This window comes from Trichechus manatus, unplaced genomic scaffold (genome assembly GCF_000243295.1).
Source record: "Trichechus manatus latirostris isolate Lorelei unplaced genomic scaffold, TriManLat1.0 scaffold00148, whole genome shotgun sequence".
Taxonomy (NCBI): domain Eukaryota; kingdom Metazoa; phylum Chordata; class Mammalia; order Sirenia; family Trichechidae; genus Trichechus; species Trichechus manatus.
Window position 1 is genome coordinate 1,701,457 of NW_004444084.1, and position 27,160 is coordinate 1,728,616.

Consider the following 27,160-nt stretch of genomic DNA (forward strand, 5'->3'; position numbering starts at 1 on the left):
GATACTAAGTATCAGGTTCACACCGTCAAAGCATATACAAACATCTGCTTTATTCTTTTTACTTCTATAAAAGAAAAGAAAAACACAAAATTCAAAGCATCTATAGAAAAATGCAAAACTAGTCTGGCTTATTTAAAGCTTTGGAGACCAAAAAGTCAAGATTTTTTAGGAAGGAAGAGAAGAATTTATTGTAAATTCTGATATATCTAAAATAATTAACAATTAGCTAGCGTTCTCTCCTACTGCAATCATGCTTTATAATTTTTCATAATTACCTAAATATGCTTCAGGATTATTGACAAACATACAGATTTACATTTTGGAAAGAAAATAACACAATCTGACATCATAAGTCCTTACGTTTAGACACTGAACGGCCAGAAAACACAACATAGGAAGTCTGCCACTTATGATAGAATTATGACAAGTTCTGTTTTTACCTGAGATCTTTTTTCAACCTGGTTAACAACTTCATTCTTGGTTTAGCTCCCTGAATATCTGTATCCCCTATCTTCAATTTTAGGGAGCCCTGGTGGCACAATGTTTAAACGCCCGGCTGCTAACCAAAAAGTCGGCAGTTCAAACCCACCAGCTGCTCTGCTGGAAAAAAGAGTGGCAGTCTGCTTTTGTAAAGATTGCAGCCTTGGAAACCCTACAGGGCAGTTCCACTCTGTCCTAGAGGGTCGCTATGAGTCGGAATCAACTTAATGGCAGTTGGTTTGGTTACCTTCAATTTATAACATATCACATGATTTCAAAACTACTTTATGTAAAATGATTTATATTTCTTTGCTTTTTGATTAAAGCTGATTCCCTCTTAAAGAAAAATACTCTTTTTATTTCATACTTTTCTCTTTCTCAACGAAGGGTCTTATATCATTGTTTCTATATTTCTATACACAGAGTTAGACAGATTCAGATGCACTCCTAACAAGAGAATAATGTAATAATGGAACACTGTCACTACTTTGGAGCCTTGGTGGCACAGTGGTTAAGCGTTCAGCTGCTAACCAAAAGGATGGCAGTTCAAATCCACCAGTCGCTCCTTGGAAACCCTGTGGGGCAGTTCTATTCTGTGCTATAGGGTCACTATGAGTCGGAATCAACTCGATAGCAACAGGTTTGGTTTTTTTTTTTGGTTTGTCACTACTTTAAGGGAAGGAAAAAATCTAACTTACTGTTGTATACAAGTAACGAAATATGAAGCAAAGTTTTATACTAACAAAGGTCATATTTATGGGATATTTATAAAAAAGATACTTACTTTAAGGTCTGAAGCTTTGGCTACAATTGTATCAGCTACTCCGATCAGATCTCCAAACAGTAATTTCTCTAGACTAGTACCCCTAGGAAGGCCAAGGAGCCGAAAAAGGTCAAGCCAGTGATCTGGAGAAAGATGCTCCCCTCTGACATACTTCAAGACAGGAATTGCAATCTGTTAATCAAGAAGGAAAAAAGCAAATGCACACACATATTCATAAATTTACAAAATGTAAATTATTAATTACTTCATTAACTAATGTAATCACTTCATTATCGTATTTTACAACCTTAAAATCATATTCTTAATCAGAATTATACAAAACTTTTTATTATTCATGAATACATGTAGATTTCCCATTTTAGTTTACCATGTTTTAAAACATGATATAAAATATTTCTATTTTTATTATTCTGGCATATGACCCATGTTGTGCTAGGATTATAAACACTCCAATTTATAACTTTAACCATAAATTTCTCAGTTATAACTGTTCTTTCATATTGCTAGCAAAAATACAGTAGTTTCTATGGTTTATTCTATACTTATTTTTTTCATGTAATGGAATATTAATTGAAAAATATATCAACTAAAATTACAGCTCAGTTATTACATAATAAAAGAGACACAAAAAGCTGAAAACATCATTTTTTAATTAGCCAAATTAATAAAACAATCTTACTTTATATTTGTCAATTTCTGATTGTAATTTCACAGTCATTACTGAATGTTCCTCAACCTTCCTTAATCTGTCATGCCAATCCATCAAAAATTCCTCAAATAGGTATGTCTTAGTCCTATAACAGAAACACATCTTAAAATGCACATTCCAAAAATCACTACTGAGTTATAACAATCTAAATATTGTTTTTGAATCAAACCTGAAAGTAATCCAATCTTCTTTAGCCATTTCTTGAAATCCTTGATGAAACTCTTCATAAAGGGCCCAAACTTGTGCACAGCTCTCAATATCTTTAGAGATGCTATATGCCAGGGAGAAGTTGGGCTCTTCTAATCCAAAATGATGGCAATCAGCACTATAGAAACAAATATTGAAATATTATTAGATTGTTTGAAAAATGTTAAATGCCACTAAGTTATTTAACTGCTTTCCTGGTGTGTTTGTGTGTGTGTGTGTGTGTGTGTGTGTGTGTATTTGATGGTGGAAGTGGACAGTGGGGGACTATGCCTACTTTACATGAGAATTTTATTTTAACTACTTAGGTCTGGATTCTACTAGTTCATTAATATACATTTTTTCCAAAAGAGTCAAAATGGAGTTGGTAATATATAAACAAATAAATAAGTACATTATATGTGTGTGTCTGTGTGTGTCTGTGTGAATACATAAACCTGATGCCGCTGAGTTGATTCTGACTCGTAGTGACTCTACAGGACAGAGTAAAACCTCCGCCATAGGATTTCCAAGGAGCAGCTGGTGGATTCAAACTGCCAACCTTTTGGTTAGCAGCTGAATGCTTAACCACTGGCGCCACCAGGGCTCCATATGCATATATACACATGCATACACATACATATACGTCATAGCCATACTTTATATGTTGTTGTTGTTGTTAGTTGCCAACGAGTCGATTCCAACTCAAGGCCACCCCATGTGTACAGAACTGAACTGCTCCATAGAGTTTTTAAGGCTGTGACCTTTTGGAAGCAGATCACTAGGCCTGTCTTCCGAGGCACCTTTGAGTGGGTTCGAACTGCCAACCTTTTGGCTAGTAGTCAATCACTTAACCATTTGTGCCATCCAGTATATATAATATATAAATATTCTTGGTTGTATAAATCTGTAGATTAATCTAAGAAGAGAACAGTCTTCTTAGTTGAAAGGGCTAACTTTTGGAATATAAGATATCCTTTGTCTAATAAGTGTAATGCCATTTAATAAACATGGTACTAAAACCTTCACCTTACCTATGAAGGCAATTGTTTGGTGGGTCCTTACCTAAGGAGGCCAAACCTAAAACAACGTCCAAATCTAATTATTATTATAAGATAAACTAACAACCTACTTTTTTTCTTTGGAATCTCTTTTTTCTTATTCATTTTACTACTGGGTTCATTTTTTTACTCAGAGGTTCTGAAAGTAATTTTTTCCATAAATTCTATATAGTCCATTTTAAAATAGGATGAGATCATAAAAAGCAAGTACTCCAATATCCTAATTTAACTTTTTAGTAAATTTAACTTTCTACTCTGTTTCTAGGGCTGACCAAGAATTTGCCCTTCTCTTAATATCTTTATATAACCCAACCACAACTCCTCTAAGAAAGCAATAGAGTGAACACTAATTAATAAATTCTATTTTAAAAACTGCCGAAGTTTCAGAGGAAAGGCATCAAGACAAAGATAAAACAAAATTACTAGATTGGTATATAAATTCAAAACTTTTTTAAAAATGAGCATTAACAGTTTTAAATAAAAAAACATACACCAGCTTTTTTCTTACAACTTCAAGTTCATCAAACTCAATTTTTTTCTCTTTTATTGACTTTGCACTTTTATCAAGAGTATTTTGCTGCCCAGTTTCAATAACATCATCACCAGGCTTTAGTTGATCCCAGCGAGCTTTAAATTTTTCCAGTTCTTGATAGTAGATGTGAAGACGTGATTTTACATTTCCTTTCATCACTTCAATCTATAAGCCAATACAGTTTAATTAATTTAATGCACAGTAAAATCTCACTTTATTTTCACATTTTTTATATCCAGTATTTTCTATTTAAAAGTGAAAAAATATCAATGCCGGCTTTTCAAAAGATTATTTTTATTTTTAACCACTGATTTTAAATGCAATAAAATAATTCAAAGATATAAGTTAGACCTTATATTTAGAATAACAATAGACAACCCTCAAACATCAGCATTAAAAAAAAAAAAAATTCATGTAATTAACAGCATCCTCCACAACTATCAGCAAAAGTGGTGTGATAAAAATGTTTGCTCAGTGACTTCTGGTTCTTCTAGCTGAGTTTACAGCTGCTTAACTGAGAAGGGCACTTCCTCGTCTCCCATGCAGCCAGCAGGCCACAGGACTAAGATCTAGTCAATAGATGTGTACTTCTTCCAGTCTGTGCCCTGAAAAGGTAGAGTGGTGTCCTCCCCTTCATCTTTTTCCCCTCCCTACTAGGTGGTAAGTGAACATTGTAGTAATCCATCTTGGGCAATACCTCAGGAATGGATGGTGGAGAAACAAGATTGAAGGAGCCTGGTCCCCTAACAAAGTTGAAAAGCAGAGGCGCCATATCAGCGTGAAATCTAACTTGACACAGAAACTTGTTTAAGCTATTATTATTTTAGATCTCTATTAGAATAGTCAAACTAACATCCTAATTAATTTAGTAATTAAAAAAGAAATATGAGTTTCAGAAATCAACTTAAGCGGTACGTAGCAGATAATAAATCCATTAATAAGAAAGGCTGAAATGTTTACATTTCAGAGGGACCTTTTCTTCTCGCTATGGTAGGAAGTGAAGAAAAAACATGTGAAATGATCACTGGTACAAGAGTACTGAGGTTGGTCAACTTCATCAGCAGTATAAATTTTTTATATACCTGAGCTATAATGGAAAAAAGATAAGCAAGAAATCTTAAGTAAGGAAAATTAAGTTTCCATTGTAAGTTCTTCCATCGTAGGCTCTTACCTGATCTTTAATCATAAGCTGGTGACTTTCCATCATCAACTCAAATTTATCCCACTTAGCTTTCAGATTACTAATTGCTTCTAAACCTCCACCTGCCACAGTTCGTAAAAGTCTGTTTTTATCTTCAGCTTCTTGAAATAAGGGCAAAATCTAAAGGTTTAAAATATAACACATGTGAAAAGTAACCCTTTTTATCAGATCTCCGAAGATTTCATTTATTTTAATTTTTGTTTCATGATTTGCTTTTTTAAAATCAAGATTCTTCATTTGAAAAATCTGTTAAATTCCTGGATGGAAAGTTTCTACTACTACTCACTTATTATATACAAGCTCAGCTAAAACACTTCAACATCAGAGGTTAAAAGGGATAAGAAGGGGTAATATGAGTTATAAGTGAAACTATGAATCCATAAAGACAGTATTATAGCTGTTCAAAACAAAACTTTTTATAAATATTCTACTCATAAGAAAATGCTAAAAAGGTTTCTAAAAGAGCTAAGATTAGATAATCTGACAGTATTAAAAAAAACCCATTGCCATCGAGTTGATTCTGAGTAGAACCGCCCCATAGGGTTTCTAATGAGCAACTGGTGGATTCAAACTGCTGATCTTTTTGGTTAACAGCAGAGCTCATAACCAGCACGCCATCAGGGCTCCAATCTAGCAGTATAAATAAACTGTCCTGCTTAATAGACAAGGCAAAGTCACAAAAAAAAATACACAGACAACTTAAGAAGTGAAATCAACAAGGCCCTCACCAGACTGAGTCCAGTACAGCTAGATGGTGCCTGGCTACCACCACTGACTGCTCTGACTGGGATCACAACAGAGGGTTCTGGAAAGAGCTGGAGAAGGATATAGAACAAAATTCTAACACATACAAAGAAATTTACTGGCCTGAAAGAGACTGGAGAAACCCCGAGAGTATGGCCCCCTGACACACTTTTAGCTTAGTGGTGAAGTCACCTCCGAGGTTCACCGTTCAGCTGGGGATTGGTCAGCCCCGTAAAACAAAACGGGACTAATGAGGCACAGCAGTTCAGGGACAGGGACTAGAAGGTAGGGAGGGACAGGAAAGCTGGTGATAGGGAACCCAAGGTTGAGTAACGACAGTGTTGACATGTAGTGGGTTTGTTAACAACTGTCATAGGGCAACACGTGTGCTGTTTAACGAGAAACTGTTTTGTTCTGTAAACCTCATCCAAAGTGACAATAGCAGCACAACTGGAAGAACGTAATCGATGTCACTGAATTGTGCATGTAAAAGTTTTTGAAATGGTGTATCTTTGGCTATGTATATTTTCACCAAAAAAAAAAAAAAAAGGTCAAGAAGGGAGAGTGTTGACATATCGTGGGGTTGTTAACCAATGTCATAAAAGAATGTGTGTACTGACTGTTAAATGAGAAACTATTTGTTCTGTAAACCTTCATCTAAAGTACAATAAAAAAAATTATAACTTAAAAAAAAAAAGAAGTGAAATCAAGCTCTTGTGTTCAAGGTTTCTAACTCAAAAGCCCTGAGTAGTATACAGTTAGCAGTTTGTTAAACAGTCTAGGTTATAGATCAATAGGTGTTAAACCTCTTGAATTGATTCTAAGCCTTTTAAAGCACTGTAAAAAAAAAAAAAAAAGTGCCCTATAGTTAATACCTGTTCTTTTACTATTCGACAAAGCAATAAAATCCATTGAAAGATTTTTTTAAAAACCATTGTGCACATATAATAAAATGGACAAAAAGAAATCCAAATATAACTCAATGAGCAGTTTGCAATCCCTAGGCAGGATCTGTTCTATCTGATAAACAGAGAAAAGTAAATGGACTAAGAAGCCATGTTGTACGAGGAGAAGCAGTAAGAACAGAGAAAAAACAGTAGGATTCTAATTTCTTACAAATGAACAGAACCTAAGGTAGTCATAAATCCACTGCCATCAATTCTGACTCGTAGTGACCCTATAGGACAGAGTAGAACTGCCCCATAAGGTTTCCAAGGAGCAGCTGGTGGATTCGAACTGCTGACCTTTTGGTTAGCAGCCAAATGCTTAATCACTGTGCTACCAGGGCTCCAAGGTAGTCACAAAGACATTAGTTTTCTAGATTACCTGCCTCCCGTCCCACTCTCTTAAATCCATCTACCAAAAGAGACACATCATAACACAAATTTTGACATCCTGCTGCTTAAAACCCAGCAATGACCCCCCAGTGCGGCCTAAGAATCACAGAATCAAGCCTAAGGTCCTTAATGTGGCTCACATGACCTAGATCCTGTTGAGCTGTTTATATTTATCTCATGCCACTCCCTGCCTCACATACTGCCATCTAATCATAACTAACACTTAATGTTCCCCACATTCAACATGTATTTCTCTTCTCTTAGCTTTTGTGATGTTACAGTTCTGTGGCTTTCCTCTCACTTCATTAGCTTATCATTTTCAATATCATTTGTTGCTTCCTCCTATGCTTGTACTTAAAAATTCGGAATTCTCCAGATTCTGGTCCTAGAATTCTCCAGATCCTCTACTGTTTACTGTCTACCAGATGGTGTAATCTATTCCCATGGCTTTAAGTATCATGGATATAAAGATGATTTCCAAATTTAGATCTCTAGTCCTTACCTTTATTCTAAATTCCATATTCTTTATCCAACTTTTACCTGACATCTCAATCCACCACTTCCAACCACCAAACACATTCTTTCCCTACTCATCCTTTCCTTAGTAAATGGCACCATTAGCTTCCCAGCTGCTAGACCAAAAAACTAGGAAACATCTCTATTTCTTCCCCTAACACCCTCCACCTAATGCATCAGATCCTCCTAGTTCTAACTCTAACATATATCATCAATCTCTCCAGTTCTATCTCCACTGCTACTATATGGCCCAAGCTTCCATCATCTCTCATCTGCCATACTGCAACAGTCTACTTAGCTGACCTCCCTGCTTCTGCTTCTGTCTCCCTACAACCCATTCTCCACAGAGCATCCAGAGTCAACACTTCAAAACGTAAACCACACCCCCTGCTTAAAACCCTCTACATACTTTCTATTGCACTTAGAATAAAATCCAAGCTCTTTATGACTGTTTAAAGTATCTTTATATCTGGCCCTTGCCTACCTTTCCAGTTATACCTCATACCATTTTTTCTCCGTGATAACTATTCTTTAGCCATTGCTCTTCTATCTGTTCCTTGAACATATCAAGAAGCTCCTTCCCTGCCTTAAAGTCTTTGTACCTGCTGTTTATTCTGCTTGGAATGATCTGTCCTCAAATCTTAGAATGGTTAGCTCCTTCTTATCTTTCAGGTCTCAGATTACATATCACTTCTCCTGTGATCACCCACATTAAGTAACATCCACCAGTTCTGCATAGTCACACGTCCTCTCCCTCGCTCGCTCTCTTCCTCTCTCTCCCTCACACACACACAAACATAAACATATGCACATTCCATGAGAATGGATTTGTTCACAGCTGTAACCCCAATTCCTAGAACAATGCCTAGAATATATCAGATGATCTATAAATATCTGTTGAATAAATAAATGAATTCCTTCTACTAGGCAGGTACAGTATTTTATTTACCTTTATTAACTAGCTTCATACCTGTAAGCCTATCACATATAAGCGTGTAATTACTTCTACCATGCAGGTACATTATTTGATTCACCTTAAGCCTTCTTTATAACTTTAATTCTATCACACAGTAAGTACATATAAAAGCCTATTGCACTGATACGAACCATTTCTCCTTCTTGTTCTAAATATAAAGCATCCAAAATATGTATTTTAAAACTCTGGCTTGCTTATTCTGGGCTCTAGCCCTCTGTTTATAAATCTTTACCATTCTTTTATCTTTGTCTTTAATTATAAGCTTTTCCATCTTTGCTGTTGTATGCACGCAAATCAATTTTGACTCATAATGACACTAAAGGACAGAGAGAATTGGCCCATAGGGTTTACTAGGCTGCAGTCTTTACAAGAGCAGATCGCCACGTTTTATTCCCCGTGAAGCAGCTGGTGGGTTTGAACCCCTGACCTTTTTGGTTAGCAGCTGAGCACTTAACTATTGTGCCACCAGGGCTCCCTCACTATGAATTAGGAATGAATATATATATATATATATTCATATTCAATATATATATTCATTCCTAATTCATCTCTAACTTCATACTTTCACATCCTAAAATTACGATAGAGGTAACACTATGAATTATTTAAGTTTAGTCTTATTATAACGTGCCATCTCACAAAACAGACTGCAAATACTTCTGAAGATAATAATAAGCATGACTGTTACTGTTTCATTACACCAGCATAACATTAAGAGTACAATCATGACCTGACCAGTTGGATCAGATCATATGAACTTCCTTCTAATGTTGAGATCATTTATGATTTCAAAATAATCACATAATTTAAATATCTCCAGTAGAGTAAAAAAAAATAATAATAATAACTTTACTTTGATAATTCTTACCTCTGGCTTCTGTTCTTGTAGCTTATTGTATCGTAAATTTGCATCACCTATTTCTTCCACAGACTGGGGCATAATTGTTAAGATTTCCATAGCATCGGTTACAAATGTATCAATTTCATGTAAATGAGCTAAATGGGTAACATCGAAATATAAGAAATACTATTACCACCAAAAAATATTCAATCACATCATTCGTAAACCAAGGCATATTAGAAATAATCACCATATAAAATACAGTAAATCTTAAATTACCATTTGCTTTCATACAACAAAATTTCAAAATGTGGAATAAGCAAAGAAATTTTTTCCTATCAAAGTTTAGTTGTTTCACATTGTACTTAAGCATTTTAAAGGAAATGAAAATCAAAATTTATTCTTTATTAGTAAATTTTACTAAAAATTAAGAACCCTTTTCTAGTCTTTAATATGCTAGAACATTTCATGTTTATGGTGAAAAAAAGGAAAAGTGGGGGATTTTAGAAAATGGCATTGTCCTTCAAAGAAACAAGGAGAAATACATTATATCAGAATTATCTACCTTTCTCAGTAACAGATGCAATAGGCGATACTAGCTCAGATTGCAAATAATAAAGATGCCTTCAGGTAAGATAGTACACAATACTGGGGAAGCCAGCACAACTTGTACAATGCAAGGTCATGGAAACTCCACAGACACATCCAAACTCCCTGAGGGACCGAATTACTCGGCTGAGGGTTGTGGGAACCATGGTCTCGGGAACATCTAGCTCAACTGGCATAACATAGTTAATAAAGAAAATATTCTACATTGTACTTTGGTGAATAGCATCTGAGGTCTTAAAAGCCTGTCAGTGGCCATCTAAGATATTCTACTGTTCTCATGCCTTCAGGAGGAAGGGAGAAGGAAGAAAACTAAAGATATAAAGGAAAGATTAGTCCAAAGGACTAATGGACCACAACTACCACCACGGCCTCCACCAGACTGAGTCCAGTACAACTAGATGGTGCCCGGCTACCACCACTGGCTGCTCTGACAGGGATCACAATAGAAGGTCCCGGACAGAGATGGAGAAAAATGTAGAACAAAAGTCTAACTCAAAAAAAAAGACCAGACTTACTGGCCTGACAGAGACTGGAGAAACTCTGAGAGTATGGCCCCTGGATGCCCTTTTAGCTTAGTAATGAAGTCACTCCGGAAGTTCACCCTTCATCCAAAGATTAGACAGGCCCATAAAACAAAACAAGGCTAAAGGGGCACACCAGCCCAGGGGCAAGGTTTAGTAGGCAGGAGAGGACAGGAAAGCTGGTAATAGGGAACCCAAGGTCAAGAAAGGAGGGTGCTGACATGTTGTGGGGTTGTCAACCCATGTCATAAAACAATATGTGTACTGTTTAATGAGAAGCTAGTTTGTTCTATAAACTGTCATCTAAAGTATAATTTTAAAAAGAAATTTTTTTTAATAAAAATAAATAAAGATGCCTTCAATTTTTAGATCTCTTAGGGATGAACACAGATTTTCTTACTTTATTAAAATTAACACTTTAAGCAAATTTTATTTCATAATACTTTCTAGTTCAGTTGTGATTTTTAATCATCATTGGGATTCATATTTCATAAGTATTAAAGCACATGTCTCTCTACATAAAATTAGATACAAATAAAAGAAAAAATGTCTTTACCCTGGATGGATTTCCTCAAAGAAAGAACAAGCATATCAAATAACTTCTGGATAAGATCATCAATCACAGTCTTCACAGGGTTGCAGTTGATATTTAAACAATCTACCTTGACAACACTGAAAAATGCCAATGGATATATTTTGAGATGAAAAAGACTAATTAGAGGAAAAGAGCCTCATTACCATATTAGAATCTAAGTCAAAAGTATTATTGTGATCTTTAAGCACATGTAGATTTCATTTAGCAAACTAGTCTTATACACACTATTCTGAAGTTTTCCTTTGAACAATTATTTCATTATAATACTACAATTTTGAATCATCTGGTTCATTCTTTTTTTAAAAAAAGTCACCACAATATGAATTACTAAGGTATCAACATGAATATATCTAAATATTTAGACACGCTACTTGTCACAGCATGTAATTTACTTATGAAATATTTATAAAATAAAATCACTATACTGCAGTCAAAACATGAACAATAACAAAAAGAAAACAAAGACAAAGAATATAAATTTTTAAAGCATTAAAACAATAAAACAAAGATATCAACTTACACCCATCAAATTAACAAAAAATTTAATGACTTATTCATTTTTATCTTCAACTGTGTGAACTAACAACTCTCAGAACAGGTAAGAGTATAAAATTATATAGCCTTTGTGAAGAGCAATGTAGCAATATGTATTAAATAATTTTAACATAAGCATAACCTTTATCTTAATAACATCACCCTTAGAAATTATTCTAAGGATGTTTTCAAGGCTGCCTCTAAGATTTATATTTAAGTATCTTCATCAAAGCATTAACTATAATAGCAAAAAATAAGGAAACAGGCTAAATACAGAAAAGACTAAATAAATTATTATATGTCCATACAATGAAATACTGTAGACACATTAAAAATCATACTACTGAGAAATAGATAATAACATTACAAAATAATAAAGACATAGTGTTAAATAAAAATAGCAGGATACAGTATAATCGAAAATTTTTAAATATATGTATTATGTCCAAACATACCAAATATTAACAATGGTCATCTTTGTACTTTTCTATATTTCAAGAAACTTATAAAACAAACATGTACTAACATCTCCCTCTAGTCTCTAATAAAGCATTAACTCTGGTCACATTCTCAATTAACCAACTCCATATCTTCAATATACAAATCCTTCTCCTGAGAGGTTCTGCTCTAAATAACCTCCCATTCTCATTTTTATCTGTCAAAATCCTAGTTTAAGTGTTACTATATTAAGAAGCTTTCCTTGATTTTGCACCAAATGAATGGAATGTCATCTGCCTCTGAATCCCTATAGTCTTAACTTCAATATCTACTATAGAACACAGACTTCTCTACCTGGAATTAATGATAATAATAACAAGTAACATTTATTGAGAACTTACCCTGACAAGTAATTTGTACACAAATTGTTCATTTAACCTCAAAACAAAATGACTATTGTTGTAACTATTTTAAAGCTAAAGAAATCGGAGAAATGAAAGCAGAGTCAAAATTGTCAAAGTCATACAATTGGTAAGAGCCAACTAATGCCAGAGCCTACTCTCTTAATGCCTGTGTGCGCCTGCCTTAATCATCAAATATATTTGTTTTATTGCACTACCAGAGAGTAAGCAACTTGACCTCAGGTACTATGTCTTCTTCATCTTTATACTCCCCATTGCACAAAGCTTTTCATGTAATAAATGCTCACCAAATATTTTGTTGAAAGAAGGGACAAATGAATTAATAAAGGTGATACTATCCTTTATAGGTAATGTATATACATTTAAATCAAACTTTTCATGGAACTTATTGCAAAGAGTGTTTCCAATGATGGGAATTTCAGATAGGGGATTTATTCCCAAGTAGCTGGGGTATAAGATGCCCCCTCAGAGGATTTCATCCACATTTAGGGCAATACCTAGATGTTAACAATATGTTGCGTGCCTCCTAGGGCATTCCGAAAAGAAGTAAAGCAGTATAAATGTGTAGTCAAATATTATTAGCTTTATATTCTCTAGTATGTTCTCTTCAGTAGCTTGACCATACTTGGACTGTGGCTATGCATATCAATATTAGATCCTCATGCCATATCTGGATATAAGCCTCATCCCCCAGTCTATTCGACCAAGTGGCTGTCAGCCCACAGTGGCTCTAAAAGAGAAACTTCTTTTATTCTCTGCATCGCCCTGTTCAGAAGGCACGCAAGTGTCATAGCTGAGTTCTAAACGAGGTAAGAAGCTAGCTTAACTTTAATACCACTAAGTAGAGAGCACCCTTACAATCCTATGGCAAAAAATACTATGGCGCATAAATACATTAACCTCCAATACCTTGGAAGTCGTTCTACTTCTTTCCCTTTTATTTTCAGTGCTTTAAAATTCTTTTCCCAATCGTATACAGTGAAGAGATGTTTTTCTACCAGAGCTTCCATATCAACTTGCCCAATTACAATCCACTCCTATTTAAAGAACGAAAAACAGTATTAAAGAAAAAGAACGTAAGAAATTAACACTTAAAAGACTAGGATTCAACTATTAAGATCTATTAAGGGCAAATGTGAGGTATTCAAGTAAATGTCAATTTAAATATGTAAATATAATCACTCCTGTGTAGCCTAAAGACTGAACAAAAAAAGTAAATAAACCATTTAATATGGCAAATGCAATGATCATAAAACTTTTTTAGGGGACAGTAAAAAACCTTTCTTTAGATTCTCTTCTCGAATAGGATGCACATAAAGTACAAAGACAGAATCACTTCTGCAAATCCAAAAGCCACTACAGGCTACAAATCTGAAAGTATCCAAGTTAACTCGATTGATTCTGGAAATCTATAATGCAAAAGCATTGCAGCAGCAGTTAAGGAACTGGTCAAATTCTCAGTCATATGTCTCAGAATCAATAAAAATGAACAATACAATTAGCATTTGCATTTGGAGTTAGTTGGTATGATGACTTAAATAGAAGAGGTTAAATCATCCCAATTTCATTAACATTTGAGGGCTTCCTCCATGGATCGCTTTTGAATCAAAGAATTAAAAAAAACAGATACATTCTCCTGAGAGGAACGAAGATTGACACACCAGAGTCATGTCACATTCCAAACTGACCCAACAATTTAAAATGAAAAAAAAAAAGTTTCTTAACCTTCTCAGAATTATCAAAGACCAAAAAATTTTTGTCCTTTTTCTCATCAGCATCATCCATCTAGGTTATATAAGAATCTTCAACCCTCAATCTCTGGTTTGCCATTATTTTTTATTTTGTGCCTATTTTATAAAATAAACTATCAATTTATTAATCCAATCAATCAGATGAAATATTAAAATAGGAGGACTGAAAATTACATGTTCTATACCTTATGTTGGCGTAAAACAGCTGACAATCTTCTAAACAGATCTTCCGCCTTGCTGAAAATAGTCAGAAATCCACTTGCATTTCTATCAATCATGATAGAAAAAATAGATTCATCTCCTGCTTCACCCACTCCCTTAAACTGATTTGGAATGCCGATGAATCTCTTCATTTCTCTATAATATTTAGCCCGGATTTCTTCAAAAGGAGGCCTGAACTGTAACCGTCCCTGTCTAAAAGTGAATAAATAGCTTTAAAATATAAATTATTAGAAAGCTACAGATTGAAAATTAAATTGGGGTTGAAAACGGCTTACTTGTAAGTTAGGTCTATATTTATTTCTGGTAGATTCTCATTAAGTGCTTCTAAGCCCATCTGATACTGATGTTCCAGAGCTTTGTAGAGTTGATGATTCCAGTGCTGCTTCCATGCATGCATGTCACTTGCTTGGAATCCCTAATATATTACATTCACATTTTTCATTGAAGAGTTAGGTAGTAGAATGCAGTTTTCATTTAACACTTTCACATCACATAAAGCACAATTATAAAGCAAAAAATTCATTTTAAATAAACATCTTAAAACAGGCAACTCCTTAACTGCCACTTTCAGTAGGAGTTCATATTTAATCAAATATGAAAATCTCTAATCTTAGGGTCAAGAACTTTCTAACATAAACATATGCTTATAAATAATCCACAGAGAAATCAGTAAAATTTAAAAACCAAGTTAATGTATAATTCATTTTTATATTTAGACTTTATTTACAAGGTTTAAGAAAAAACAATAATGGGAACAACGATTTTGTGAACTTCTTAATCTTGTTTCAAAAATTCTCAGTATGTTTAGCTCTTCTCCCTCCTTACCACTTCCCAAATATTCCATTGCATATTTAAAAACTTAAGAAATTTAAAAGGATAGAATTCTCAAAATAGTTTACACACTCTTTTGTTTCCAATATATCAATTCGAATACTTAACTTTTGTTTTTTCTTGAAGTTCTAAGAACTGAAAAATATATGTAAATATGTAAGATACCTAACTTATATTCAACTGAGATCCCATCACCACCTACTATGTAGCAAGCACTGTGCTAAGCACTTTTACGTACATCATCTCTTATACCAAAATGTACACAGACCTAAAATTTTACCACCTCTCAAAATAAGAAAAAGAAATCTGATCAAGAATTATTTCAATCATTAGGCTTCCTCCTAAACTTAATGTTGTGCAATGTGGCAATGACCTAAAAGCAAACTAACAAATGATAGGTATTTAAGCGCCAATTCAGAAAAACTACAAACTCTAAACTCAGGGATGTGTTATTCTATAAGAAAAACAGAAACTTATTTCCATATTTTTAAACATAAATGCACTGTTATTTTATGATCTTTATATATAGTCAAAGAATTCTAAATTTATGAAAAATTTATTAGTAAAGATTTAAAGATAACCTTTATAAACTTCTCATCAACTAATATATTCACATTCTGAAATGCTCATACTTCAAAGTATAGATAAAAGTAAAATATACTGTACCTGTGCTTCTACACTTGCTAAACCAGTTCTTAGTTCTTGCAGTCCATCTTTCCAACGCTGTTGCTGCCGAAGCAGATCAATATTCATAAGAACTACTACCTGTTAAAAATTGAGCATAACAGGGTCAAAGTATTACCAAAAAAAGTTACTTGACAGTAGATAAACCTGATAGACATCACCTTATCCAAGTGATCAAGGTTAACTTAACCTATAATAAGACAAACTAATATCACGTAGTCCCGATATGATACACTGAGAAGTGCAAAACATCACTTCTGTGGTATTCCTGCCAGAATTGCATAACCTAGTCTACTCATGAGCCCAGATGGAGAAACATTCTACAAAATAACTGACCAATGCTCATCAGAAGTATCAAGGTCATGAAAGACAAGGAAAAAATGAGGAGGAGAAGGAGATCACAGAGCCACAACTAAATGCAAGGTGGGATCCTGGATGGGATCCTGGAGAAGAAAAAGGTCATCAGTGGAATCAGTTATAAAATTCAAAAAAGTATATTTCCTAGTTTTGATAACTGTACTATGGCCATGTAAGCTGTTAACATTAGGGAGGCTAGGCAAGGGGTAAATGTGAGCTCTGTACAATTTTTACAACTTTTCTTTAAGACAAATTATTTAAAAATAAAAAGGTTTTTTTAAAATTATACCAATTATTTTTGAAATAATATTTACAGCTTAATCAATTTATAAATAAAATATACCTTTTCACAAAATGTAATATGCCATTTTCTCAGTTTTCTATTTTCAGTGGCAAGTCGTTCAGCAGCATTCTGGAGTTTTTGGATGTAGCCTTCTAATTCTTTAGGATTATCCCAAGTAATCTGTGACTTTCCCCCACTTCCTGCTTTTGAATTCTAAGGTACAACAAATGACATTAAGTATTCTTAAAGTATTTCTTCTTTGCAAGTTCAATTATCCCTCACATTGATCTGTCATAAAGAAAGCATATAATAGTTTTTCCATGTTATAAGTGAGAAGGCAGACTGGCCAATATGGAGTAGACCCATACCTCCCAAGTCCTCCCTCTTACAATTAAAAAACTCTGGATATAACACAACAAGCAAGCATAATAAGGCTCTGAAGGTAAAAGGAAAAAGGCAGGCAGCCTAGCAACCTGGGGAATTGAGGAATGACACATGGGGAGTTCCTTGGGTTTCTTTGTTGCCTCATATATATCCAAGACAGAGCATTAGAGAAATCTCTCCAACCCAGAACTGCCCACAGGCACAGACCAAAAAAAAAGCTCTAGAAGAAGTCTGACCACCTAGCCCAAGGACTAGGGTGGTCAAACAACAGAAAACTTTTTTTTAGCAGCATGCACCCTACCCTAGCCAAACATCAACAGAAATATTGTCTCTCTTGCAGTTTCAGTGGGGCTAAGCAGGGACTTGATCTCTCACCCCCAAGCCAGTAGAAGTAGGTGGTGGCATTCCAATTCTCCTACCAGGGTAGTGTCATGAAACTAAGAGGGAAGCTGATCGTCCATCCCCTGTCCAATAGAAAATGCCAAAATTCCCTTCCCTAGGTAATGTCAACATAGCTAAAGGGGGAGCTGAACTTCCACCCCCACCCTGCAGCAAGAGAGCAGTGTGAATCACTCCTCTACTCCCTCTCTGGTGTCAGAGGGGCCCACTGGGAAACTGAGTTTACACATCCACTTGAAGGCAACAAGGAAGTGCAAGTCAATGCCCCACTTTCAGGGGAAGGTGTCAGTGAGGCAAAAGGGGAAGTTGAACTTCCACCCCATTTGTCTGCAATGAGGCAGTGTGAGTCAATGCTCCACTAAGTCAGGATTGTATCTGCAAGGCTCAGCAGGAAACTGAACACACATCCACCTGGCACTCAGGCTATACCTCAGTAGAGAGACTGTCTGCTAAAATAAGAAGATTAAATGGAACCCAGAGTCTCGTAACTTAATATTCAAAATTTTTAGGATGCAAAAAAAAATCACTCATCATACCAAGAACTAGGAAAATCAAAACCTGAATGAGAAAAGATAATTAAAAGGCACCAACAGAGAAATGAATCTGATATAGAAATTATTTGATAAGGATTTTAAATCAGCGATCATAAAAAATGCTTCAGGAAGCATTTATATATTCCCTTGAAACAAATGGAAAAAAAAAAATTTCAACAAAGAAATAGAATTATACAAAATAGCCAAATGGAAAGTACAGAACTTAAAAATACAACAACCAAAATAAAGAACTCACTGGATGAATTCAGTAGTAAAGTGGAGATGTCAGACGATGGAATTAGTGAGTTTCAGAACAGATTAACAGGATTTACCCAATGTTGACAACAAAGAGAAACAAACTGAAAATAGAGTCTCAGGGACAATAACAAAAGCACTAACATTCACTGGCATCCCAGAAGGAAAGGAGAAAGAGTGAGATTGAAAACATATTCAAGTAATACTGAAAACTTCCCAAATTTGGCAAAACACATAAATCTACAGATTCAAAAAGCTGAGTAAACATCAGGTAGGACAAACCTAAAGAAACTCATGCCAAAATACATCATAATTAAACTTCTGAAAACTAAAGACAAAGAAAAAATCTTGAAAGCAGGGAGAGAGAAACGAAATATTACTTCTAAAGGAATACCAATTCAAATGACAGGAGATTTCTCAACTGAAACCATGAAGGCCAGAAGGAAGTGGAACATTTTTAAAGTGGTGAGAGAAAAGAACTGTCAATCATAAATTCTGTATCTGGTGAAATTTTCCTTCTGGAATGAAAGGAAATAAACACATTCTCAAGCAAAGGAAAACTAAGAGAATGTGTCACTAGCAAGGCTACCCTTAAAACCTGGCTAAAGGAAGTTCTCTAAGCAGGAAGGAAATGATAACATAAGAAGGCTTGGAACTTCGGAAATGGAAGAACAACATCAGGATGAGTAAAAAATATATATAATAAACTATCCTCCTTCTCATGAGTGTCTTAAATCATAGCTGATGACTGAAGTAAAAATTATAACACTATCGCATGTGGCGCTCTATGTACGTGGAGGAGTAATTAAGACAAACATATTTTAAAATTGAGGAGACTAAAGGGACCTAAATGGAAGGAAAGTTTCTATACTTCATTTGAGTGTTAGACGGTAAGACATAGCAAGCCTCTGGGATAGAGTACACCCTCCATAAATACGAACTCAACTAAACAATTATAAAAAAAAGCAAAAAACGGTTCAAAATGCATTACTGAGTGATTACTGCATACCAGTTAATTGTGCTAGGTGCTAGGGAGTATGGAAAACAACAAATTAGAGTCCTCGCCTTCAAATTTCCTACAATATAGTGAGTGGCCACAGGATTATAAAGAACTCTAGTGTTTTCTCATTCTACTTTAGTTTTTTATCCAATAATTTATCTCTTGAAACATATGTTAAATATATTTACTTCTTATAACTCAATTTTTCAGTGTTTCTGCTATAGAAATAGCAAATATTATTTGACTATATTAGAGAAGAAAAATTTCTAAAGACCTATAATTAAAACATATATATTAAGTTAAAAATAATAAACTATGATCTCATTTTCAAAAAGAATACTTGTAAGTATGCTTAGAAAAAAAGATTAAATGAATATACACAAAAATGTTAAGAATGGCCATTTCTCGGTGATATAATTATAGGACATTATTTTCTTTTCATTTACCTGTATTTTTTAAATATTCCATTATAAACTTGGATTAAACTTTTACAATAAGAAAAAAAGTTTTTAATAACATCTATAATATAAACTATATAACTCCTAATAAAACTTAAGTCAGAACTAGAGGGCAGAATTGAGTTAACATAGCAGGCCTGACTACTATCCTGTGAAAGGCCTAGTTACAAGGTTGGCCCTTGGCTAGTGTCTGAGAACTTAGATTTCAGAAGGGTTCCCACCACTGTAATGGATAAAAGTGTTCACTTTATCTAAAGTGTTTGTACAAACAAATGATTTATGATGAACACCTGCTTTCCTTCTGAGAGTCTTGAATTTTAATATGTGCTAGGCAGAGGGTGCCTACATAACCAACACTCAAATAAACTTCCCTGGTAAGACAACATTTCACATACGTTGCTACAACTTATTGTTGGGGGAATTAGGTGTGTCCTGTATGACTCTACTGGGAGAGGGCTTCAACCCACGTACTTTTTCTTTCTATGCTGTCTCTGTAATAAAACAGAGCCATGAGTATGACTATATGCTAAGTCCTCCTAGCGAATCATTGAACGTGGGGTGGTTATCCGCTTTCAAGTTAAAAAAGATTAAAAGGGTGTATTTCTCTTCTAATTTTTTTCATATATTTCATGTCCATAAAGATTAAAAAATGTAGATTTCAGAAAGTTAGCACTCATTCAGTAGCACACAGTTGAAAAAATATTACGGATTTTCCTAATTTTATATGTGTGAATCTTTAAGTATAAAGAGTAAATAAATCTTCAATTCTAAAACTGGAAGATGATGGAAAGGCACTAAAGAGTCTTCAATACAGAGATCACAAAATTTGGTGGATAAGTAAGTATACCATACAAATTATATATTACTCGTATTGATATAACTGGTCAAAATCAGTACCAAAATATGTGAAGCATTGTGACAGTTTAAATCTACAGTTGGAGAAAATGCTACTTGCTAAGAGTTAAGGAAGTCATTGGATAGCAAAATAAAGCCTAGACCAATGGCTGTCTTAAGATGACGGGTATGCTGAAAAACTAAGAAATAAGAAACACTTCATATGTAAAATCTATTTATAATAACAGAAAATGTCCATTCACCTTAATTATTTGTTCAAATGCTAAGGCAGACTGTAACATCATTGGTCTCTGGCTTTGTATCATTTGTTGGTCAATGGAATTGTAAAAATGTGCCACCTGCAAAGGAAGAGTCCAATCAGCAATAATCAAAAATATATAACATATTTCCTTTTTTATTTATTTTTAACTGTGTGAGTGAAAATTTTTATTTTTCTCAATCCTAAACTTTAACATAAAATTGTTTGTTTTTATCGCCAACATAACGTGTATTCATGTATTAATGCACACGATCAACAAATAAGTGTTGCATTCCTATAATCTGCCAGGTCATGTGCTATTGTTGTTGCCAGGTGCCATCAAGTCAATTTTGACTCGTAGCAACCGCATGTGACACAGTAGAACTGCTCTATAGTTTCCTAGACTGTAATCTTTACAAAAGCAGATCACCAAGTATGTTTCCCACAGAACTGCTCTTGGGTTCAAACCACCGACCTTTTAGTTAGCAGCTGAGGCTTAACTTTTGTACCACCAGGGATCCTTAGATCATGTGTTGAAGGCTGGTTAAACAAAGATCATAAAACCTGGTCCTTGGAATCAAAGAAGTTCACAGTTTCATGGGGAAGAGAAGAACTCAACAACGTATGCCAAACATAAGATAGGATCTGAAGGGAAATCAGTAAATCTAAGATCTTTAAAGATAGAGATTGTCTTTTAATTTTCGTATCCTCAGCACCTCACAAAATTCCTGGCACAGAGTAAGCTCTTAAAAAATATTTCTTAAATAATGCTATATAGAATCCTTCTCTTCTTTCCACTAATATACATGAAGATATATTTTATTTAGTACAGAATACCCACTCTACTTATTCTGTACAATAGCAGGCCCAGAAAAAGTACTATCAGGACAGCTAGAAGCAATGAAATGTGTATTATTCCAGCAATCTGGCCATACTGCTATCCAACATCCTACTATACATGCCCTACTCTAGCTATATATCTGCTCATAAATAAAGGTATATATAAATATCTTTTCCCAAATGTTTTTCCAAGGTTAAGTATAAATACTATATGACCATTAATTTTTGAACCCCTATTGTGCTAGACTAAATACTTAGAATACAAAGGTGAGCAAGCCTCTCGGCTTTTGATTATGTAGTCCCTCTACCTGGAATGATCACCTACCTCCTCATGCACTTGAGAGAATATATATATTCTTCCAGACTTGCATCAAACATCATTCCTCCATAAAGGCTTATTTAATACTACCTCTACCCCTACCTAGGAAAAGAATTAAAAAATCCCACCTCTATGATTTCCAGATCTTCTGGACATGTATGATATAGTACTTGTAACACATTAAATATCGTATCTATTTGTTCATATATCTGTCATCACTATATGATCTATAAAGGAATAAATACGGTATGGACTTTGGAGTCAGAGATAGCTGGTATCAAACCCCAGCTTCATAACTTACTAGCTATGTGACACTGGGAAAACTACTTTATACATCTGCTCCTCAATTAGGTCAATGGTAAATGGGAGATTAATTGAAATAACATTAAAAAAAAGCATCCACCACAATCCCTAACATTTAATGAGCACTCAATGTTTAGTTTGCTCTCTCCCACTAAACCACTGTTCTCAACCAGGAGTAATTTTGCTCTCCAAGGGACATTTGGCTTAGTCTAAAGATACTTTTTATTGACATAATTTGGTAGGGGCCAGTGGGTGGAGACCAGGGATGCTGCTATTGTTGCTGTTGTTAAGTGCCATCGAGCGACCCTATGTACAAAAGAACAAAACACTGCACGGTCCTACGTCATCTTCACAATCTTCGCTATGCTTAAACCCTTGTTGCAGCCACTGTGTCAATCCATCTCATTGAGGGTCTTCCTCTTCTTCGCTGACGCTCTATTCCACCAAGCATAATGTCCTTCTCCAGGGACTAGTCTCTCCTGATAACATGTCCAAAGTACATAAGATGAAGTCTCACCATCCTCGCTTCTAAGGATGCTAAATATCCACCCCTCCAAAAAAAAAAAAGAATTATCTGGTCCAGAATGTCACTAGTTGCCAATTCTGAGAAACCTGTACCAGACTCTAAGAGTAATTTATCTATTTTTGTATCCTCACTACACTGTGCCTGACAGTGCTCAATGAATCTTTGTTGAATAAAAGAATAAATGAAAGATCAAATACACTAGGTACTGTTTCTGCCCTCTAAGATCTAATAATCAGGTCAGAAAAAAACAAAGAATCAAACACAATATGAAAAATGTTAGTGATTTTCCCCACTGTACTGTTATCACAGAAGAAGAAACAATTAACTAAAAGAAGGCGTAACAAAGAAAGTGGCTTTTGAATTGGGAATTAAAGGATGACTGAGTTTTCCAGTCAGAGAAAACAGATTTCAATACATGCAGATGTGTTCAGAGAACAGACACGTTTCATATTACCAAAGGACAGGGTGAAACATAAGGGGAGGAATATAGGTAGAGAGGCCCAAAGCCAGTAAAGATACTTAGGACATAATTAAGAAAGGCCTTACAAGCCATGCTAAGGACACTGAGTAGTAGCAGTTTTAAACAGGGAAATGACATGATGGTAATATGCAGACCAGATGGATTGAGGAAATGACTAGAAACAAAGCAGCCTGGTGATTTTTCTAAGAATCTACCCCTAGAAGTCAGGCAGAGGGTCCTTTTATTAGATGGTTCTTTAAGACCCATGGAAGTAACATGAAAGAAAAAACAAGAAAAAGAGAGAGAGAGAAGGAAAGAATAATACTCTATTTTTATAAATGCTTTTATAATGGGAAGTACTAAGAGTAACACCTCAAACTGATAAATTCCTATATAAGTTACAAAGCAAATTTTGCAATAAGTCATTTAATAAACCATAATTTCACAAGATTTAATGGCGCTATTGTATTAGCCTACAACAATCAAAAGTAGAAAACAAAGGCCTTAACATATTCTAGTTTAACGTAATAAATTCAAAATAGACATGCTATCAAAAAAAATAATTTCATACTTGTTTGAGAATAATTGCTTGCTTGCAGAATTTCTGTGCAATGTTTGCAACTTGCTGTATTTTAGCAGGAATAACAAACCCAAGTGCAGAAAGTTGACGCACTTCTCTCAGAAGAATAACCAAACGATCTGAGTAATGCACTTTTAATGACCCATCATGAGGATCCAATTCCATAATTCGACTATTAGCCTCAATACTACAAAACAAAATGAACATTTTAAGTCTTCATGTTCTCAATCTTTTAACTGATGAAAAATAATATAGTTTTTAAAACTTCTTTGTAAGTCTCAAAAGTAAAAAAAAAAAAAAAATTTACAGTCAAAAATTTTTTTAATTATTTTTTTCAGGTTGTGCCTTTTTTAACCTCACAATTACTATCTTGGTAACAAACTGCAATATCCAAAATATATCATCACTTAATATTTCAACAAAGCATTTTCAAATTCAGAAAAATCAATTCCTTAACCTTCACAAAGACTAAAAATTGACATCACATCCACCATAAAAAAAAAAAAGGTTTTGATTCATTTTCTGATAGATTTTTTTTCTTTAATCAGCCTGCTTGCTTCTTTAATACTTTTTTTAAAGGATTCATGATAAAGAACATCAAAATGGTAGGAGAACAGATATTCAAATGTTTTAATCCTCTACCCTTTGATTCACTACCTAAGTATCACCCTTTCTCTGTGTTTCATGTAAAAGCTGTAATAGCAAATTTTACTTTGGGGTATTTCAATCAGCATGGATTGTGAAAATACTGAGCCAAATTATGCATGAGGTATTGTGTTTTCATTGTCATTCTTTTAGGATTAGGCTTATATAACGTGCATTCTTTCAAGTCATTCTCATAATTAAAAGAACTGGCAGATCTTAAAAGTTACTGAAAAGAAAAGAACAAATCTATTCAGCATACTTAACAGCACATAAAACAAAGCACAATAAAAAGCTGGTACTTTAAAATGATAATTTAGCCCAAACTTTCATATATGAACATAAAGTCTGTCAGAAAACTATAATAGTGACTTTTTTGTGTTTATTTGACTAATCTTCTTCCCCTGAAACAGACAGAATTAGTTTCTACATACCAGAATTGCCCAAAATATGTTCCAAAGAACACTGATTCTACAGGACAGTAACAGGTTTCATATCGAAAAAAGGTGGGAGGAGAAGGTTTCATAGCCAAATAGGAAACACTGTGTTGAACAAAGTTAAACAGGCTTCTCTCTACAGGAGCTCTCAGATGCCCTTTGGCCTGCTACCATACATAGTGGATCTCCACCACTATAGTGACAGAGTGCGCAATTTTTCAAAAATTGGTTGTGTGCAGCATTGTCTTTGTTTTTTTCCTGGAGCATCTCTTAAGTTTTAGACTCAAGGTAGAAAGAGATAGAGCTAAATAGCATAAAGTTATAATCACTATGCCCTAGCACCTTTTGGTTCCTCTATTCTTCCTCCAGAACCAGAATTCTAGATACAGCAGTACAGGGGAAATAAACAGAACTTCATATTATGAATGAAATTCCTTAAAGAAAAACGTTATAAATTTCTAAAAATACAGACAGTAATATGGTCTGGAAAAGGTGACCTGAGGTACAAAGCAACAAGCATTCTCCTGGACCATCCATTTTAAATTCTCATTAGTACAATAAGGTTAACCAGTTAAATTAAGTTCGATAAAGCTCAATAAACATTTATCACAGCCTTACTACACTGGACACCATGAAGAAATATCTGTCTCAAGGAGCTTAAAATTAGTAAAATTTTATAGTCTATAATGTAATTTTATATGCTCAATATTAATGTAAATAAGGTTAAAAAAAAAAAAAAAGCATATGAATACCTGTAACAAAAACTATGGGAGAGGAAAAGCATAATTCCAGAACAGTTCTGGGGAATAGATATGGGAAGCAAGCGGGAAGCAGTCAGCTATTTCATCAAAGTTTCCAAACTTAATGACTTAAAAGTTGATTATCTAAAACTAACAAAAAACAAATTAAAGGAGGAGCAACAAGTCTGGAGAAGGTAGCAAGCAGAGATGATTAATTCCATCTTCCATTTGGATTAATAAGACAAAAGATTCCCGTGTAGATTTCACTGTCCAGATGTTTATACTTACCACAAACCAGATCTGGAATCAGACAAACCTGACTGAATATCTCTGGACCAATCATCAAATTGTTCTTGTTCAAAAAGTTTAAACTGATCTAAAACATCTTCAGCACTTCGATGGAAAGATCGAAATCCTGACAAGTCAGACAAAAGAGCTTCTGCAATCTTGATAGTATCATCTACCTTAAAAGTCAAATTATAAAAATATACATCATTTAAATTCTAACAAAATCAGCATAAAATAATGAGCTCCCTTCTCTGATCTGCAATTTAGAAATTACCTTCTCATTCATTTAGAGTAGAACTCTAAGATTTACCAAGAATATAAGAATATAAATCCCTACTTTGCTTTTTATCTATACAACCTCAGAACAGTAAAAACACAAGAGCATATAATCTATACAAGGCATAGGATAAGGGAAAGTAAGGTCTAAAAATATATCTGCCCCACTGACTTTCAGAGAAAAACTCAAAACCTTCAGCAATACTCCTAAACATGTTCAGCAATAATTTTGGCCCACAGCTACAAATGCTTTGGTTAATAGCCCAAATAATAATCAGGCCAATTCAAATGGCAATTAGGGGAGAAAAGTGTTTTTCCTCCCCAACTGTACAAAGAACATTGTAGCATCCTGGAAAGCTGACCAACAGAATCAGATGGAACAGTCCAGAAAATAAAGTATCAAAAATACAAACTTGAATCATTAGAACTATCAAAATATGCTAGTATTTATAATATTCTGTCCTCTTGCTCTTACACACACACTATAATCAATTAATATTTACTAAGTATGAGTCAAATGCAAGATACTGTACCACATACTAATTAGTAGTCCATAAGATTCTTAGATTGATTTTAAAGTCATCACACAGTCTTTTAAACCTATAAATTGCTATCATGCCTTAGGCAACGCCACAATTACCTTTCACTCTCGCTTTAGGTTCCTTTCAACCTAAAGTAATTTAGCTACATAAATATGTTTGCAGACAAATTTTGCAGCTACCAACATTTTAAACAAAATATTTTCCAAAAGATTTTTTAATGCAGTGTAAAAGATGTTTTCCTCTTGAATAGAACTTTTTTAAGGGCATTTATCTAAAACAACTGCAGCAGGAATAAGTGATTTGACAATTATCTCTACACGAGAAATGAGCAAAATCTTTGAAACCTCCTTAGCACATTTTCTCAGACTTCTACATTTAACAAGAAAATTAGATGGAGGTGCCACGGAAAACAGTGAACTTTTTTTAATGTTTTCAGTACAGTTCTAGAGTGCCTTCTACAGGCCTTAATTTAGC

General features: G+C 34.3%; 1 protein-coding gene across 2 annotated transcripts in view; it reads right to left on the bottom strand.

Moving 5' to 3' along the window:
* Positions 1-27,160, bottom strand: part of DYNC2H1 (dynein cytoplasmic 2 heavy chain 1) — a 376,170-nt gene that overhangs the window by 335,193 nt on the left and 13,817 nt on the right. For both annotated transcript variants that reach the window (XM_004385852.2, XM_004385853.2), the window contains exons 11-25: positions 25,869-26,044; positions 23,753-23,948; positions 20,738-20,833; positions 16,672-16,824; positions 15,954-16,052; positions 14,732-14,871; positions 14,420-14,648; positions 13,393-13,520; positions 11,051-11,166; positions 9,392-9,519; positions 4,921-5,070; positions 3,709-3,914; positions 2,143-2,298; positions 1,944-2,058; positions 1,265-1,435 (exon numbers count right to left, since the gene is read on the bottom strand). In XM_004385852.2, coding sequence (XP_004385909.1) covers positions 1,265-1,435; positions 1,944-2,058; positions 2,143-2,298; positions 3,709-3,914; positions 4,921-5,070; positions 9,392-9,519; positions 11,051-11,166; positions 13,393-13,520; positions 14,420-14,648; positions 14,732-14,871; positions 15,954-16,052; positions 16,672-16,824; positions 20,738-20,833; positions 23,753-23,948; positions 25,869-26,044 — 2,259 coding nt within the window. The remainder of the gene's footprint in view (positions 1-1,264; positions 1,436-1,943; positions 2,059-2,142; positions 2,299-3,708; positions 3,915-4,920; positions 5,071-9,391; positions 9,520-11,050; positions 11,167-13,392; positions 13,521-14,419; positions 14,649-14,731; positions 14,872-15,953; positions 16,053-16,671; positions 16,825-20,737; positions 20,834-23,752; positions 23,949-25,868; positions 26,045-27,160) is intronic.